This window comes from Sminthopsis crassicaudata, chromosome 1 (genome assembly GCF_048593235.1).
Source record: "Sminthopsis crassicaudata isolate SCR6 chromosome 1, ASM4859323v1, whole genome shotgun sequence".
In the NCBI taxonomy this organism is placed as follows: Eukaryota; Metazoa; Chordata; class Mammalia; order Dasyuromorphia; family Dasyuridae; genus Sminthopsis; species Sminthopsis crassicaudata.
In genome coordinates, this window is record NC_133617.1 from 373635085 (window position 1) to 373653294 (window position 18210).

The window sequence follows — 18210 nt, forward strand, 5'->3', positions numbered from 1 at the left end:
TGCAGTAAACAGGCCTATTAGGAAGCTTTTATTAAGCACCACTGTATACAGGGCATTGCTAAGGGCTAAGCATACAAAGAAAGGCTCCCAAGGAGCTCAGCCTAAATGGCAAAAAAAATATGGCAAAAGACCAAAATGGTCTAGAAAGAGAACTAGTATTTGCTGGGGTCTGGAAAGGCTTCTTGTGGAGTGAAATTTCAGCAGAAACTAAAAGAAAGCCAGCAGGGTTATTTGCCCAGTTTGTTCGTTTCAAATTCGCAGGGATCAAATTAGGTAAAATAAACTTCAACTCCCAATACTGGGCGCCCAGGCGGGATCTCCCGTGACGTCAGGGCTTCCACTGGCTTTATTCTCCATCCTCGTCCCCGCCCTCCTATTCGGACTAGATGCTGGCCAAGTTGGATACGCGCATGCGTTCTCATATTCTCCCATTCATCTGCTCGCGCTTCTCGCGAGAGGTTGTCGGCGCTTGCGCCCTGCGTGGACGAAGCGCGCAGTTTGAATTAAGTCTCGCGCCGGAGCTCACTTGTAAGCCATTTTCAGGGCTGCGAGTTCACAACGCTGCGTGGCCTGGTGCGATTAATATAGTGTTAGTGGGCTCGTGCGTACGTGAGTCGGCTTCGTCGACTCTTGCTTTGAATCTGGGGAAGGGGGGAAGAGAGGGAGAGGCGGAGGAGAGCCGTCTGTGATTGGCTGGAATGTGGGCGGGGTCGGTGCGAGGTGCGAGTCCGGGGCGAAGAGGCGGTTTATTGGCGGGTGACCGTTAGCTCGTGGTTTCTGGGCTTCGACAGTCGGGCTTAGTTTTAGTTCCTCCGCCTTTTCACTGCTGCCGGCCTCGAGGCGCTGAGGCGGAGCTCCCGAGACCGGCACGTGACTGTCCGGGACCCTGAGCTTTGTAACCCGGGGTGGTTTGTGCTCCTTCGGCCCCAAACCTCCCCAGCTGCCTGCCAGAGCGGGGCTGGGAGCTGGACCAGTTGATGGCGCTCGGAGCAGAAGAGGGGGCGGGGCGGGGCCTAGTGGAGAAGCTTGGGAGGGTGGGGGAAGGGAGACAGGCGCAGAGCTAGAACCTGTTTGGCGGCTTCACCCACATATTTATAGAGTGCCCTCAGCCCCGTGCTCATTGGCTGATCTTTGAAAATTGTCAAAAGTCGCTTTGTGTGCGAATATCCAGGTGATAATATGTCAAATTTTAATTTCTTTTCTAGGGAAGCACTCACATATATGTGTGTGGCTCTAGATAACATTTTCTCCTCAAGAAAGTAAAGCATGGCTGGTGCAGAGCTGGAAGACTTATGCTTTCATATCAATGAAAAAATTTCCCATGTTAAGAAAATTCTGCAACTAAAAAACATAGGTAAGCTTGTGGAACGATGTTGGGCGCACTAATTTAAAGTGGCGACTAATTCTTGTTAGATTGATTCATTTGCCCATTAAAACAAATAACCTTCAAATGTAGTGCATTTCTTCTTCAGAAATATAACGAAAATTCCGAGAGGCAAGTACAAATTTCAGTTCAAGAAAAATTTTTTAAACGTCAATGTGTGTAAGACAGGTGGTAGGTGTAGAGCATACAGACATGAAAAGTATGTTTTTTACGAGTTTCCCCTGCCTTTTGTACAGGAAAGTTCTTTAAGATGATCGTTTTAGAGATATTTTTTTTCAGTGTCTCTTAATTTGCATTTTACCTTTTATGTTCACCAGGACATGATCCAGCCTTAAAGACTGTATTTCGGAAAATTAGACAAGAAATCTCTCTCCTGAATGACCTTTTGAACAAGTTGGAGCTGGAGGTTCAATATCAAGAACATATCAGGAATTCCCTTATGGTAACCAAACTTTTTGTCTTGCAAAGGAATTCTAAAAACAAGGTTCCAAAACAGCATCTCAAAATGATGAAACTTTTTCATTCCGTTATCACAAACCAGTGCTGTTCTGAAGTAGAAGTTTATAATGGGTTTTTACCTGTATGGCAGAAAGACTACAAAATGATTATTGCTAGGAGACTATATCCCAGAACCTTTATGTGTGTGTGTGTGTGTGTGTGTATATTCTGTCCCTCCCCCCAAAACCCTTATCCCTTAAGAAATGGCTTTGATGTATTTCCAATGCTTCAGATATTGGGGACTATAAATTCGAAAGACAAAGCTAGCGAATGAAAGGAAGTAGTAATTTTTCAGGTGGAGAACTTTGTTTACAGTTTTTCTTTTTCTCCCCTTTTCCCTTTATTTCAACTTAAATAAAAATGAGGAGAAGAAAAAAATTTTGCCATGTGGACAGCAGAACAAGAGAGGATTCAAAATATAAAGCAATAAATTTATATTTCAAGAAAGCCTCTGTAATAAATGCTGCACATTGTCTTCAGATCTGTCTATCTGCTTCTTTGTAGATTTTCTTTACTGTGAAATTTTTACTTTATTCTTTTTTTCTTCTTCCTCCCCCAAGAAAGCTATAGTCAAGCATAGATATATTATTTTTATAAACACACACACACACACACACACACACACACACACACACACACACACACACACAGACAGAGAGTATTATACTTGTTTGTCTTCTTTTTCTTTGAAGGTGAATAATATTCTTCATAATTCCCAAGTCTTTCCATATTTTTCTAACTCCACATTAGCATTTCCTACATTATAACAATATTTCAACCTTACATTGTCTAGTTATTTTAAATAGTCTAAAACATAATTAATATGGCTGATATATAGTGTAATTCCCTTATTTTTCTCTTGATTAAATCTATTTTAGCTTTAGTTTTATCTGAGATCATGAATATTACCCTTGTTCTTTTTACATAATTAATTTTACTTCTGATCTTTATTTTATGTTTGTGTATATCTCTTATTTCCTATCTCTGCTGATTCTTCTGCTTTGTCTTACTATTAGTACCTACCTTGCCGCCAAGAGGCTTTCCCTTATTTTCTCCCCCCATCCTTTCCTGCCCTCTTTAGTCCATTCAAATTAAACTACACACTTTATCTCATTTCCTTTAATCTACATTCCCTTCTATAACCTGTCCCTCCCCTTTTTATTTCTTTATAAATTTAGTAGACTATTATATATCTTTCTAGATATATATGTATTGTTTCCTCTTTAACCCATTCCTGATGAGAGTAGGGTTCCAGGACTACCAGCCTTCTTTTCTCATCTCAATTCCTTTGTGTCAATTCTTCCTCTTGTACTCCAATATAATATAATTATTTATTTTTACCTTTTCCTACATGGTTTTGCCAATCCATTTTCTTTCTTTCTTTTTTTTTTTTGAGGCTGGAGTTAAGTGACTTGCCCAGGGTCACACAGCTAGGAAGTGTTAAGTGTCTGAGAGCAGATTTGAACTTGGGTCCTCCCGAATTCAGGGTTGGTGCTCTATCCACTGCCCACCTAGCTGCCCCTAGACAATCACTTATTAGATAATCACTTCTGTCCCAATCTTTCTTTCGACCTACTCAGTTACTAATGATAATCTTAGACATACAGTTTACATTTACATAAAAAATAAAGTCTTTAATGAGTCTCTAGGAAAGTTTCATGGGAAAATGTATAAGACTTATTGAATGCATATTATGCAAGTTAAACCAAGTATTAGAACTTTATCCTTTTGAAATTTTTCTAGTAAGTATCAGCTTAACCACTAGTGTGAATGAGAATAAGTATCTGAGTATTTAAGTATATTAAAATAAGCTTATAAATTAATACAGTCTAATCTTGGTCTGAAAGCCAGTAAATCCAAAACAATGTTATAATTGTAAGGGAATGTATAGTCTAATCCACTTTTTTACCAATGAGGAATCTGAAGCTTAGAGCAATGCTATGATTTATTCTTGGTCACCTAGGAGCCTGGAAGATTGATTTTCAGCTTTTATGATGTCTTTCCTAGCCTATATGTCCATGTCATTCCCCTCCCTAAGTACCTATCAACCTTCTTTCACAGTTGTCTATCAGGGAGAGCAAACACACTATGGAGTTAAGAAAACCCCCTTTTATTTTTAATTTTAAAAAATTGTTTAGTATTTTATTTTCCCCCAGTTACATGTGAAAACAATTTTAATATTCATTTTTAAAATTTTGAGTTCCAGATTATTTTCCTTCTTCCCTCCCTCATTGAGAACACAGACAATTCTATATAGGTTATACACGTGTCGTAATGCAGAACATTTCCATAATAGTCATCTTGTCGATGAAAACACAGATCACCCCCCCCCCCAACAAAACCTCAAGAAAAATAAAGTTTAAAAAAAAAAGTATGCCTCAAAAGTATTCGGATATCAGTTTTTTTTCCTCTGGATATGGATAACATTTTTCATCATAAGTCCTTTAGAGTTATCTTGGATCATTGTATTGCTGAAAATAGTTATGCCATTCACGATTTATCATCTTAAAATTGCAGTTACTTTGCACACAGTACATTTCATTTTGTATCAGCTCATAGAAGTTTTTCTGTTTTTGTTTTTTTTTTTTTTTTTTGAGAGCATCCTGATCATCATTTCCCATAGCACAGTAATACTCTATCATAATTTTGTACAATAGTTTAATCAGCTATTTCTCAATTGACAGGCATCCCCTCAATTTCCAATTCCTTGCTCCCAGTAAAGAGCTGCTACAAACATTTTTTTGATACATAAAGTTTTTTTTTTTTAATCTCTTTGGGGATACAGAGCTAATAGTGGTATTGGTAGGTCAAAGATTCACTGATCTTTTCAGAAAAGAAATGTGCGTGCTTTTATGGCCCTTTGGTCATAATTCTCAATTATTCTAATTTTAATACTTTAAAGACAATAATATATAGATTAAAGCCTGGATCTTGAGTGGGAAATGTTGAACTTGATATTAAATGCCTAGCTATGAAATTTCTGCATTATTGGGAGACAGATGACATGAATCGAAAGAAACTATATTATGCAGATGAACATGAAGTCACAACCATAAGTTGAATCAAGTTAAGCAGGCTCTAAAGAATGAATATAGTTAAACAATTTAAATGGAAAATTAAACTATGCTGACTTGATATTAGGAGTTTCAGGGTTAAATCCTTGCTCTAACATTTAATAGCTACTTGACCAAGGGTAAAGTATTTAACTAATTTCTTCATCTGTAAAATGTGAGAATAATATATGATTATTTTCATATATTATGAGAATATCAGCATTTTGTATACTTTAAATACTACATAAATGTTAGTTTATAAGAATTACATTTTTTTTTTTTTAGTCTTAAGACAGTATGCATTAGGACTATGACATTGGCAAATATGGGTAAATTTGGGAATATTTGATGCCCAAATACAGTTTTCTCTATTGGTAAGTTTTAGAATAATTTTAGCTTTGAAAAATAAAATACTCAATTTTAAAAATGATATAATATTACATAATAATCAATATTCTATGAAGATCCAGTGGAGAAAGACAAAATACAATCCAAGAACAATTTCAGAATACAAACCAATCTTGGTGATTATAATCATCCAATAACTTAGTAATGAGTCAGCTTCTTGAATTACTGAATATATTTTTAATTGTGGCAAATATTTGTAGAATGCTATTTAATGACTTTTCAAATGAAAACATATAGAACTTGTTTTTCTTTAGGAGTTACAAGAATCCCTTGATGGAAATTACAAAGAGATAAATAACCTTAAGGAAAATATTCCTCCCCATTTGCCCAAAGTAGTCCAGAGCTGGTAAGCATATTTCTACTTACTGAGCAATTCTCAATACTTAATTAAGAGAAATTTTAATACTTAAAAATGTAAAAATAAGCAATCTAGAGCTTATTCTTTGCCTGAATTTCCTTGTTTTACTTATCTTTCAATGTAGGTTTTTACCTAATCATCAAATGAAACTGCTTTTGCCAGTGTGCTAAGGATTGTTTAATTGCAAAACCCATTGATCTTTTTAAAATCTTTTATGTTCTTGATCTCTTTGCAGTGTTTGACACTATTGACTAATTTTCCTGGATACATCTATTTTTCATCTCTCTTCTGTATTCCAGTCCCACATTACTATCTCCTGGAAATTTCTATTTGGCATCTCAAATGTAACATGTCCAAAAGAGAATTTGTTACCTCCTTCCAAAACTTATCTTTCTTCCTAACTTCCCTATCCCTGTTGAAGATTTCAACATCTTTCTATTCATCCAGGTTTGTAACTTGAATCATTCTTAATGCTTCACTCTTTTTCTCTCCATATCTAATCAATTTTAAAATCTTGAAAATTCCACCTTTAAAATGTCCTTCACAGCTGTCTTCAAATATCTAATTAAAATGACCACCATCCTCTCTCAAACATTGACCACCTCTTGCCTGCCTCTATCCCTTCTCCTTTCTAATTCCTTCTCTAGATAAGGTGGAAACTTGATATTCCTAAAGCATTTGACTACATCTTGTCTCTGTTTGGGAATCTTCAATAACTCTTGAAGCTTTAGAGAAAAAATAAAATTACCTCTTCATAGTGTTTAAAACCTTTCATGATTTGAGTATATTTTATCTTTCCAGAATCATTCCTTGTTACATACATTGTTGTATCTTGCTTGCTGTTGTTCATATCCAGCATTCATCTTTCTGCCTCCTTGTCTTTTTTACAGGCTGCTCTCTGTGACTGAAATGTACTTCTTGCTCACTTCCATCTCCTGGAATCTCTTAATTGCTTTAAGCTTCAGCTGAATTACCAAATCCTATGTTATTCCTTTAATATTTTCAAAAAACCCATGGGAATAGCAAAAAATATATAAATTTCTGTGGATTTAGTTGTAAAAGATAGAATTTAGTCCTATTTAATACATTTGTTGTGAGTATCCCTTTTGCTAATATGCTGGTGACTTCTCATGATTCATATCTGTTCCTTCTGTCATAGTGTGGTGGAACCAAATATTAATTCTGAAGAGCAAGTTAAAATTGCAACATCTGAACATTCAAAGAAACCCCCAAAAGAACAGAAACCAATTAAAGAAATTTTACTAATAACTTCTGATGAATTTGATAATGTGCCTGCGTAAGTATGCAAGATTTTTACAAATTTAATGCTTTCTTTAATAAAGGATTTCTATATAGTTGACAAGTTATAAATTTGATTACATTAAATGTAATGTCTTCTAGAGACACATTGCTTGAATCATTTTAATTTTTCTTTTTATGAAATTGATTAACAAGCATATATGAAAACCAAAAAAAAAAAAAAAGATTCTATATGAAAATGTGAACTTAGAGGTTTTCAGGTGTATATTACATTTAATAAAGTTGTAACAAAATTTTCTCATTTGTATCTCTTTCTAAACTTTTTAATTTTCCTGTAAATTTAAATTTTATTTTTTGCTTCTCTTATACTATATACTAACAACCGTTTCTTCCATAACAAAGTTTTTCCTTTATACAAATGCGTTTAGTTATGAAAAATTCATGAACATTCTGTCCATATCTGGAAGTATTTCTTTAATGTAGGGGTTCTTAATTTTTTAAAACATATTTTGGTAACTTTTGTTATAATTTTTTGTGTCATTCTCTGTATTTTGTGCTGTACATGTAGATATATCTGAGAAAGAGTCAGTAGGCTTCACCAGACCACCAGAAGAGTTAATGACAGAAAAAGTTAAGAATCTAGCTCTAATTTACATTACTTCTCTTCCAGGAAATGAGAAGCATGGTTCATCATTAGCATTCTGGAGTTTTCCAAAGTTGTTTTCCTTTATAGTATGGAGTAGTCCTCACAGTCAATAAAAGGGTGAGAAAAGCAGTACTGAGTTATAATCACAAAAAAGAATGATATTTGAAACTATTCAGCAGCACAGTAATACAAGCCTCTGCTCTAACCACTGATTCCAAAGTGGTCAAAGTTGATCAGATTTATGAAGACCTAGAAATAATATCAGAAAAAGATGTCACATTCATTTTAGGGGATTAGAATGCTAAAATAATCAAAAGATAATTAGAGTAACAGACAAGTTTGCCCTTGAAGTACAAAACGAACAAGAGCAGACAGTTTTACCAAGATAATTCATTGGACATGGGAAATATTTTTTCAACAACCCATATGGCGACTTTTCACATGGCTATCACCAGATGATCCATATTGAAATCACATTGATTATATAATTTGCAGCCAGTGGTTAAGAGACTTTCTACAGGCTTATTAAAATAAGACCCAGAAATGACTTTTGTGACTTAACAAATTCTGAATTTCTTATTGTATATTTTGAACTTTAATTGAAGAAAATAGGAAAAATCATCAGACTTCTGAGACGTAATCTAAATAATATCCCTTAAGTATATGAAGTAAAAGTGATGAATAGGTTTAAGGAATTAGATCTGGTAGTTGTAGTGCCTAAAGAATTATGGATTAAGGATGACAATATTATATAGGAAGCAGCAACAAAAAAATATTCCAGAGAAAAAGAAGCGCAAGAAACAAAGTTTTCTTAACTAAAAGAAGACAGTAGAATGAGAAAGGCAGATCTTTTCAAGAAAATGATATAAAAGGAATGATATACAAAAATGGGCATGATAAAAAATAAAACTAACAAAAAGAAGTGATTAATAAAAGGTGGCAAGAAAAACAAAACTATGCAAGAAAGATATTAACATTATTAATAATCATAGTGTAGTTACTGATATAGAACCAAACATCCAAATTGACCTAGAGCCAGAATGAAGTCAAGTGGGCCTCAGGAAACTTTTGGTAACAATAAAATTAATGGAGGTATTGGAATTCCAGCTGGGCTGTTTAAAATTCTTAAAGATGTTGCTCTTAAAATGCTGCAATCTAATTGTTAACAAATTTGGAAAACTTAACAGTGGCCACATGATTAAAAAAGATCAGTTTACACATTCCAATTCTAAGGAACAGTGTCAAAGAATATTCAAATTACGGAACAATTGCATTCATTTCTCATACAAGTCTATGCTTAAGATTCTTCAAGTTTGGTGTCAACAATATGTAAACTGGCTATGTTTTTTGTTTTTTTTTTTTGTTTTTTTATTTTTGTTTTTCTTTATTTTGGAAGCAATTGGGGTTAAGTTACTTGCCTATTAAAAAAGATCAGTTTACACATTCCAATTCTAAGGAACAGTGTAAAAGAATATTCAAATTACGGAACAATTGCATTCATTTCTCATACAAGTCTATGCTTAAGATTCTTCAAGTTTGGTGTCAACAATATGTAAACTGGCTATGTTTTTTGTTTTTTTTGTTTATTTTTGTTTTTCTGTATTTTGGAAGCAATTGGGGTTAAGTTACTTGCCTAAGGTCACAGATCTAGTGAGTGTCTAAGGCTGTGGCTGGTGCTGTTTTGCCATATACTCCAAACCCCCTTTTGAGAGGGTTAGGGACATGCTGTTTTCCAAAGAGGTTTAGAGAAGCTAGAGACCAAATTGCCACCATTCAGAAATTATGGAGAAAACAAGGGAGTTCAGAAAAAAACATCTACCTCTGCTTCCCTGACTACTTTAAAATCTTTGATCATGTGAATCACAACAAAAAAGTGGCAAGTCCTCAAAGAGATGGGAGTAGCAAATCCTACTTATATTCTGAGGAATCTGTATGTGGGCCAAGAAACAACAGTTAGAACTGAACGGGGAACTACTGATAGGTTTAAGATTAGAGGAGTATGACAAGGCTGAATGTTTTCACCTTATTTAATTTTATATGTGGAATACATAATGCAAAATGCCAGGCAGGATGAATCAAAAGCTAGAATTTAGGTGATAGTAATATCAACAATCTCAAATATGAAGATGATTTTAATTCTGATGGCAGAAAGTAAAAGTAAGAGTAAAGAAGAAAGAAGCTTCTTGATGAGAATAAAATCTGGTTTGAAGCTTAAAGTCCAAAAAACTAAAATCTTGGCAACTCATCTCATCACTTCCTGGCAAATAAAGGAAGAAGAAATGGAAGCAGTGTCAGATTTTATATTCTTGGGCTGAAAGATCATTTCAGACAGCAACTTCAGCCATGAAATTAAAAGATATTTGCTTCTTGGAAGAAAAGCGCTTTCCCTCTCCTTCTCTTCTCTCTCTTCCCCTCCTCCCCCCTCCTCTTCCTCCTCTCCCCTCCTTTCCCCCCCTCTCTCCCTCCCTCTCCTCTCCCCTTCTTTTCCTGTGCTTTCCCCTCTCTTTCCCTCCCTCTCCTCTCCCCTTCTCTCCCTCTTTCTCTCCCTTTCTCTCCCTCTTTCTCTCCCTTTCTCTCCTTCTTTCTCCCTGCCCCCCTCCCTCTCCCTCTCTCCCTCTCCCTCCTTTTTTAAAAATCAGAGAGAGAAAAAAAGGGAGAAATAAGCAGGATGACTGGTAGTATATATGATAATTGGAAGATGTTGGAAAGATTAAGTGTAGCAGTCAGGGAGATTTAAATTAATTTCAGGAAATAGTAGTGGGGATGTTTAAGGAAATCTCATTTTCACAATTTATCAGAGATAATGAGACTGATATATTTTGAACAGGGAAATCAAGAGCAAGCCAGTAAATTGTTTTTGTTATACTCACTGAAAATGTAAAGCATTCTTGTTTGGAACTAAAGAGCATACCAGGCATTGGTGGGTAGGAAAAGAATCATGAATAAGTAAGATTATCATTTAGCATATGAGTTTAGGTCAGAGTAGAAAAGATAAATAGTGAGGACATGATTAAAGGAATAAATCTAGAGAGTAGAGAAGAGTCTTATCCTTTATTTCTTTTAAGCTCTTCTAACTCTTATAAATGGAAATTAAATTTATAAGTATCCTTTGCCTTGTCTTATTCTTTCTTTTACCCTCTATTTCTGTTTGTAGACAGTTAGGTGTCTGTAGTATAACACTACGATTAACCATTTTCTTTACTTGCAATCATTTGAGAACTGTCATAAAGAAATAAAGTATTACATTCAGGTTAATATGCCTTTCAGATACAATGATATTTTAAATACTTCTGTAACGATAAAAACTATTTTGATTTGATGTACAGAAACATAGGTGCTGATAGTCTACCATTTTTAATTAATCTTAGTATGCTAGAGAATAAATGTTTCATTTTGCAACTTGTATAGAATTTCTGAAAATGAGACTAACATGAAATGAGAAAATTCTCTTTGTTCTAATGCTACTCAAATTCAGGGATAGGAATATATTATATTAGGAAAATATTTTTCAAAGAAAATAAAATTTTGTGTGTGGGAGATACTTTGTATAAACTTTCCTCTCCTTGAAATTGTTTTCAGGTATATGAAATCTCGTCTAACATACTGTCAGATTAATGACTTTATTAAAGAAATCAACAAGGCAGTGGCTAGTAAATATAGAATCCTAAATTTGCCCAAAAAATCTATGAATTCTTCTGTCAGAAATCTGTATCACAGATTTATTGAAGATGAAACCAAGGATACCAAAGGTAAGTGGAAAAATATATCTATTCCAGCTGTAGTTAGTATAACTTCATAAGGAATCTGTGTTATGTACTAACTTAATGCATGTATGTACTTCATGTAGAACTCTTTATATGTATTTATTACTTATATTCATAAATTTCTACAAACAAAAGAAATTTATCACTTAATGTGACTAATCAATTATGATGAGTCTTTGCCAACTTAGGATAATAATTTGTCATCCATACTTATGGCCTGCCCAAGCTTAAATTCTGCCACTGTAGCCTTGAGGAACCTAGGATCATTTCCATGACACAATGAAGCATGAGAAAAGGGTTTTAGTGGATGGAATTAATATAAGAACAACCACAGAAGTCAATAATCAGTAAACATTTATTAAGCTCTTACCATATACCAAGATATTTTGCTAAATACTGAGGATAAAAATACAAAAGAAAAAAATAGTCCCTGTCTTAGAGTTTACATTCTAATGGAAGGAGATAACCCACAACACAAAGGAATATTAAAAACTGAAGAAGGCAAAAGGAGAGGATTGGGGAAGGTCTTTACTGACACAGGAACCTGGTAAAGAAGTCAGAGAAGTCTAATAGTAAGAAAGGATATATTCTGAACTCTCCTCAAATGGAGAACTTGGAATTCAAGACTCCATTTTCAAATTAGAGGAACCAGGGGTTATGATGAAGGAGAATATCAAAATTGATGGGATTTTGCAGGATGATGAATTTCAAAAAAGGAGGGACAAGTCAGACAAGTTCCAAATTAATACAGCCAGATGAGAAATGAGGTGTTTAAGGGCCTTTCTTAAATTTATTATCTCTTTAAGGACCAGCACTAAGTCTTTTATCCTTAGAATTACAAGAGTTAATTGTTCAGAGTACACTGTTGGAAAGTTAATATATTTTTAAACTGCCACATTAAATATTATGCAACTTCAGCATATAAATTAAAAAACAAAACAAAACAAAACAAAAAAACATTGTAAGAGTCCTAATTGGGCACCAGCTGTTAGAAAATGATAATGTTATACAGATTTACAGTTTTGTGCACTAGTAACTATTATCTGTAAAGTTAACCTTTTACAAATCTTTTTTCAGGCCAATATTTTGTGGTAGAAGCTGACATTAAAGAGTTCACAAATTTGAAAGTTGACAAGCGGTTTCATGTGATACTAAACATTTTAAGACACTGCCGAAGACTGTCAGAAGTCCGTGGAGGAGGGCTTGTACGTTATGTTATAAATTGATAGTTTGGGCATATTCACTGACAATATCTTATAGACAGTTTTGTAATTCCCAGTTCATAATCTGTGTTTTCGTTAACTTCTTATTTTGTTCTGAACTTAATGAATTTGTTGTGCTCTTAATAAATATACTGTTGGTCATAAGGGAGATATACACACACATACACACACACACACACACACACACACACACACACACACACACACACACACACCCATTACTACTACTTAAAAGTACCTTGGATTAATTCACTCTTTATTTGTTTAGTGATGTTCTTTTCTTATGTGAGGATAGTTTATTATTAACCAACATGATTCTTGATGTGACCCAGTATATCTTGCTTGGGTATTGAATTGCTAATGTGTTGGAAATATTTGAGTTATGGAACTAACCCTACAAAGATCTTTTTGTTATTGACAAATAAAGTTATAGGTTTTACATATTGGAAGAATTTGCCTACTCTTATCTATTGAATCCTTTCTCTTGTACTTGTTCTTTTCAAACCTTTCAGTGCATCATTTGTATTATATTAATTTACGCTGATTTCTTTGTCCTATTTTCATGTAATTTTTTTTCTTCTTTCCTTAAAGATGTGAAATACACACACACACACACACATACACACATCTCTCCTTAAAATAATTATATACAATATGTAATACCTGAAACCGGTGAATCAGCATTGCCTTAATGAACATGCATTTAGGATGTAGAGACACTATTAAAACTTATTTGTTGATATTTATCCTGGGATAATTGGATTTCAGGAGAATGTAAATTCCTTGAGGGCTGTGTCTTTATTTCTTTGGTGCTTTTTACAGTAGGTATACTTAATAAATTTTTCTTTTAAGTTGAGCTGAATTTATATCACTGGAATAAATTTGGAAAGGAAATTTTTGTAGGACTGGTCACAAAATAGAACAGAAGTAGTATTTTCATCACACTTATTTGAAAGTTTGGATCATTTGAGAGCAAGGAGGAAATGGAAAAAGATTTTGTGATTTATGTCATAATGGAATTTGGAGTTTGGTGATGTGGTGGGTTTTGGGGTGTTTCAGTTTCTTTGATAATAGCTGAAAAAACCTAAAAGCAAAAGTATAAATTCTTTTTATTTTTTGTTTATATTTTCATTTCTTCATGCAGAGAGTATGAAGAAGTATATTTTTGGCCCAAATTATTATTATTAATATAAAGCTGTTATTTTCAAAATGCAAAGATAGTTTTTAACATTCACCCTTGCAAAATTTTATGTTCCAAATTTTTTTTTCCCTTCCCCACTTTTCCCCTAGATAGCAGGTAATCAAATACATGTTAAACATGCACTTCTTCTATACATATTTCCACATTTATCATACTGCACAAGAAAAAAAATCAGATCAAAAAGGAAAACAAAATGAGAAAACAAAACAAGCAAACAATAAAAAAAAGAGTGAAAATACTGTGCTGTGATCCACAGTCCTTTCTCTGGGTACAGATGATTCTCTCTATCACAAGTCCATTGGAACTAGCCTGAATCACCTTTTTGAAAAGAGCCATGTAAATCAGAATTGATCATCTTATAACATTGTTGCTGTATACGATATTCTCTTGGTTCTACACACTTCACTTAGCATCAGTTAATCCAAGTCACTTCTGGCCTTTTTGAAATCATCCTGCTGATCATTTCTTATAGAACAATTATATTCCATAAAATACATATACCATAACTTACTCAGCCTTTCTCCAACTGATGGACATCCACTCAGTTTCCAGGGCTGCTGCAAACATTTTTGCACATGTAGGTCTTTTCCCCTGTTTAATCATCTTTTAAAAATATAGGCCTAGTAAAGATACTGGCTGGATCAACAATTTTGGTTTGGATATGTACATTGATAACTCTTTGGGCACAGTTCCATATTGCTTTCCAGAATGGTTGGATCCACCAACAATATATTAGTATCCCAGTTTTTCCACATTCCCTCCATTCTTTTTTCCTGTTATCTTAGCCAATCTGAGATACGTAGTTGGCCTAAATTCTTAAGAACTAATTGGTATAAAGAATAAGAATCCTGTCTAAGATACTACATTTTGGATATGATCTCTTGTGTTCACAAAATTAATAAGATAAATTTAATACTATGACATAATAGTAATGAGAATACTTAGGTATTTTTATTTTTTTAATTTTTGCAAAGCAGTTGGGGTTAAGTGATTTACCCAGAATCACACAGCCATTAATAGCTGTTAAGTATCTGAAGCTGGATTTGAACTTCAGGGCCAGTGCTCTATCCACTGTGCCATAGTTGTTCCAACATTGGGGCTATATTCTAGTCTAGCTTAATCATGTTCCAAGAATATTAAGAAAACTTAGATATCATAAGTTCTTCATTTTTCTTGGATTTGGAGAATGGAAATTTAACTTCCATTCAGAAAGGAGATAGGCAAATGGTTTAATAATTTTCAAAAGGAGGAAGTGGGGTTCTGTAGAAAAAAGCAAGATTCACCATGGGCTCCTAAAGAATTAGTTGTGTCAGATTAACTCCCCTCCTCCTTTTTTTTTTTGATGGGGTTATAATATGAAACTTGTTAAGTCTAAGGCTTGTAAGCCATGCCAGGAATGGATAGTATTGAGTCGCAGGCTTGAGATAAAAGATGTAACCAAAGGTGTGTCTCTGGATAGAAATCACAAACTTTTCTACATTCCCACAAGCCTATATTGAAAGGTACAAAGCAAAACCATAGGCCTGGAGGAAGGAAACATGGTTCTGGTCTTCACTGAGCTTAATGCCAAGGGAGAGAATCAGCATCTACTTCTAGGAAGTTGCCAGATTCCCTCCATTTCAACTACACTTAATTTACTATGTTCATTTGGGTCTGAATTAGCTACCAGAGGCAATTAAAACAGACTTCTCTCTTTTTTTTAAATTATAGCTTTTTATTTACAAGATATATGCATGGGTAATTTTTCAGCATTGACCATTGCAAAATCTTTTGTTCCAACTTTTCCCCTTTCTCCCTACCCCTTCCCCCTGATGGCAGGTTGACCAATACATGTTAAATATGTTAAAGTATAAGTAAAGCAGACTTCTCTACTGCCAACCTCCAGTGCTGAGGAGAGTTGGTTTTTCCTCAAATTTTCTTTCATAGATTATCTCCTTATGCCTACAATGGTGGTGCAAAACATCCTAGTGATGCAATACACAATTGACAAATCAAAAAAGTTGATTGATATTCTCTATATTTGTGGACAAGTGTGGGTTTGCTATATTATGTTGTTGAACAATTGTCATAAAAGTATTGATTGAACCAGCTACATCTTGGAAGGAGGATTTGTAAAATTTAGTGAAAGTCCACGCCCTTATTATTTGTGGCATTTTTATTTTTATGAAGATGTTTAGAGAATCATAGAAAGACTAAGCTGGAGAACTGTTGGAAATGAAGTCCAACAACTCATTTTATAAATGAGAATATTGAGATATAGAAATGGAAAGTGACTTGCTTATAGTCAAATAGTAACTAGAAAGGGGTATTTACTAAGATTGTATAGTTGGTACAAATATTCCTCCTAAAAGTCTGTGACTGACCCTATCCTACCAGTATGTGCAGAGTCCAGGTGAAAATGTGCTCATCTTCAGAGAGTTCATGTGGCAAGTTGGCATTCACAGTTCCTAGAAGTCCTATTGATGGAGTTCTCCTAATACTGCTCTATGATATTGTATAGCTTTTCTGCTGGGATCTTCGTGTTGAATCTGCATTCATTATTATATCTAGTCTCTCCCGGTTTCCCAGTGCAGATGTTGTTATCAGCCATTCAGAAAATGTTGCTGGGTGTAGAGGAGAGTCCCAAGTCCTTCAGACCCCTCGAAATTCACAAGACTTGTTCAGCTATTGAGGAATGGGTAAGGCTTAGTATGGAGAAGAAGAGAAAAAGATCCAGCTTGGGTCTCTGCACTTGACTTATCCCCCCCATTTCTTGTCATGCTGGAACACTCTTCTCAGTGCCAAGTGCTTGGTTTCCAGTTTCACTAGCTTGCCATTTTTTTTTTATAGGACTCAGATGTATAGGATGGTATCAGATCCATTAGCTAAAGATCTTCCTGTGGCACCCAGGGAGACATGTAAGCCATGGTGAATAGTCATCATGTCTTCTCACTCAGTGAGAATATACCATATAGCATCTTGTCATTTTGTGTTGTCAGCTGCCATATAGCTGACAAAGTCTTCGCTTCGTTCTCTAACTTAGGTTCGCTAAATGGCAGCTGACAAAGTCTTCGCTTCATTCTCTAACTTAGGTTCGCTAAGGAGAAGAGCCAGCTTCAAGCTTGTTCTCTTATTACAATCTTGTCATATGCAAGTAGTGTCCTTGGTTTCTAGACTTCCTGGAGGGGATGGGAGTATGGAGTTTGCTGTTCTCATCTTTCCCATCCCTTCCACCTTCTGTGGAGTTAAGTCTCCATGGCTACACCTAGACTCCTTGCTACCTTTTTTGCTTTACTTTCCCTTCCTGAATAGGTGACATAATGTTCTAAGAATGAATGTGTCCAAGCTTAGAGCTGATCTTGTAAATTTTAAGGTCCTGGTTCCAATAAGTGAAATTAACCAGCAGTAAAGGAAGCTTCCATGTCACAAAACAAGAGGAAGAGTCCAAACCCTGGCTTACTTGTTAGAAAGTTGCTGTGGTTTCTTTTTCCTCTTAGTGGGACACAACTAAGAAATTTGCTATGTTTTTGTCTGTTAGAATGCTAATTATAGCATCAACTGCTGTTCTGACATCTGTTTAGCCTGCAGCTGGTGATTCCTACCTACTGTTTCTTCTATGTGACATGAGAAAGTAACTGCCATGGATGGCAGTTAAAAAGAAAAGATAGAGCAAGGTTGAACTTAGCCAGTAAAATGATCTAAATTAAAAAATAAATTAACCCCCGCAATAGGAAACTATGAAATAGTTTAGTATTAACCTTATTCTTTTATGATCTTACTTTTGTTTAGGGTTTTTAGATCATGTAGCCAAATTATATTGTTGTCTTTTAAAATGTCATCTTTTATTAGATTTATCATATAATTGACCTGGCTTTTATATTTATTCCGCATCTAAGCATCTTAAAGGCAGAAATCAAATATATTTTAAAATTCAGCTTTAAACTTGCTAAAAGTTTTTAATGCAAGTTATTTAAAAATAGTTTGTGTTTCTTTCCTTCTTTAGTCTGTTATACTGCCTTGTTTATGGTATTGGAAGGCAACTAGTATCAATTAAGAATATTCATAGTATCTAATAATTTAGGCAATAAAAGAAATCTAGTTGGGTGACTTCAACAATTCATTTACTCATGGAATTAGATGCCTACTTAATGAAAGCCCCTCCAAAACCAAACAAAAAAAGACCCCAATCATCCAAAAGCTTACATTCTATGGAGGAAATAAAGCCTTTACATATAAGACCATATGTGATAATTTGTATAGAATATTTTAACAATAGGGATTAGGAAAAAGATTATTGTAAGAAGTAGCTTGTGAAACAAACCATAGGAAATGTTAGGATTTTAGGAGGCAGAATTGAAGAAGGGAGTACACTATAGGTGTGTGGGATAGCTCATGCAAAGACACAGACATTAATTGACTTATTTGGATTAGAATAT

The 18210-nt window shown here is 34.5% G+C and overlaps 1 protein-coding gene across 6 annotated transcripts; it reads left to right on the forward strand.

The window, feature by feature from the left end:
• The first annotated feature begins 449 nt into the window (after nt 1-449).
• SKA1 (spindle and kinetochore associated complex subunit 1) lies at nt 450-13448 on the forward strand. 6 transcript variants are annotated; one of them, XM_074279368.1, is made up of 7 exons: nt 450-573; nt 1206-1354; nt 1702-1826; nt 5598-5689; nt 6861-6998; nt 11187-11356; nt 12449-13448. In XM_074279368.1, the coding sequence occupies exons 2-7, from the start codon at nt 1267-1269 to the stop codon at nt 12595-12597; spliced, it is 762 nt and encodes a 253-aa protein (XP_074135469.1). In that variant the 5' UTR covers nt 450-573; nt 1206-1266; the 3' UTR covers nt 12598-13448. The 6 variants fall into 6 exon arrangements, with proteins under 6 accessions (XP_074135469.1, XP_074135474.1, XP_074135473.1 ...); XM_074279373.1 differs by having other exon boundaries at nt 475-601; XM_074279372.1 differs by having other exon boundaries at nt 506-605.
• The last annotated feature ends 4762 nt before the right edge of the window (nt 13449-18210 follow it).

What these genes read in the sequence shown, in the direction of transcription:
- SKA1 (XM_074279368.1), top strand. Translation starts at nt 1,267, where the DNA reads ATGGCTGGTGCAGAGCTGGAAGACTTATGCTTTCATATCAATGAAAAA. An exon ending in TCTGCAACTAAAAAACATAG is followed by an intron (nt 1,355 to 1,701) that starts GTAAGCTTGTGG and finishes TATGTTCACCAG; the next exon opens with GACATGATCCAGCCTTAAAG. An exon ending in CCCAAAGTAGTCCAGAGCTG is followed by an intron (nt 5,690 to 6,860) that starts GTAAGCATATTT and finishes CTTCTGTCATAG; the next exon opens with TGTGGTGGAACCAAATATTA.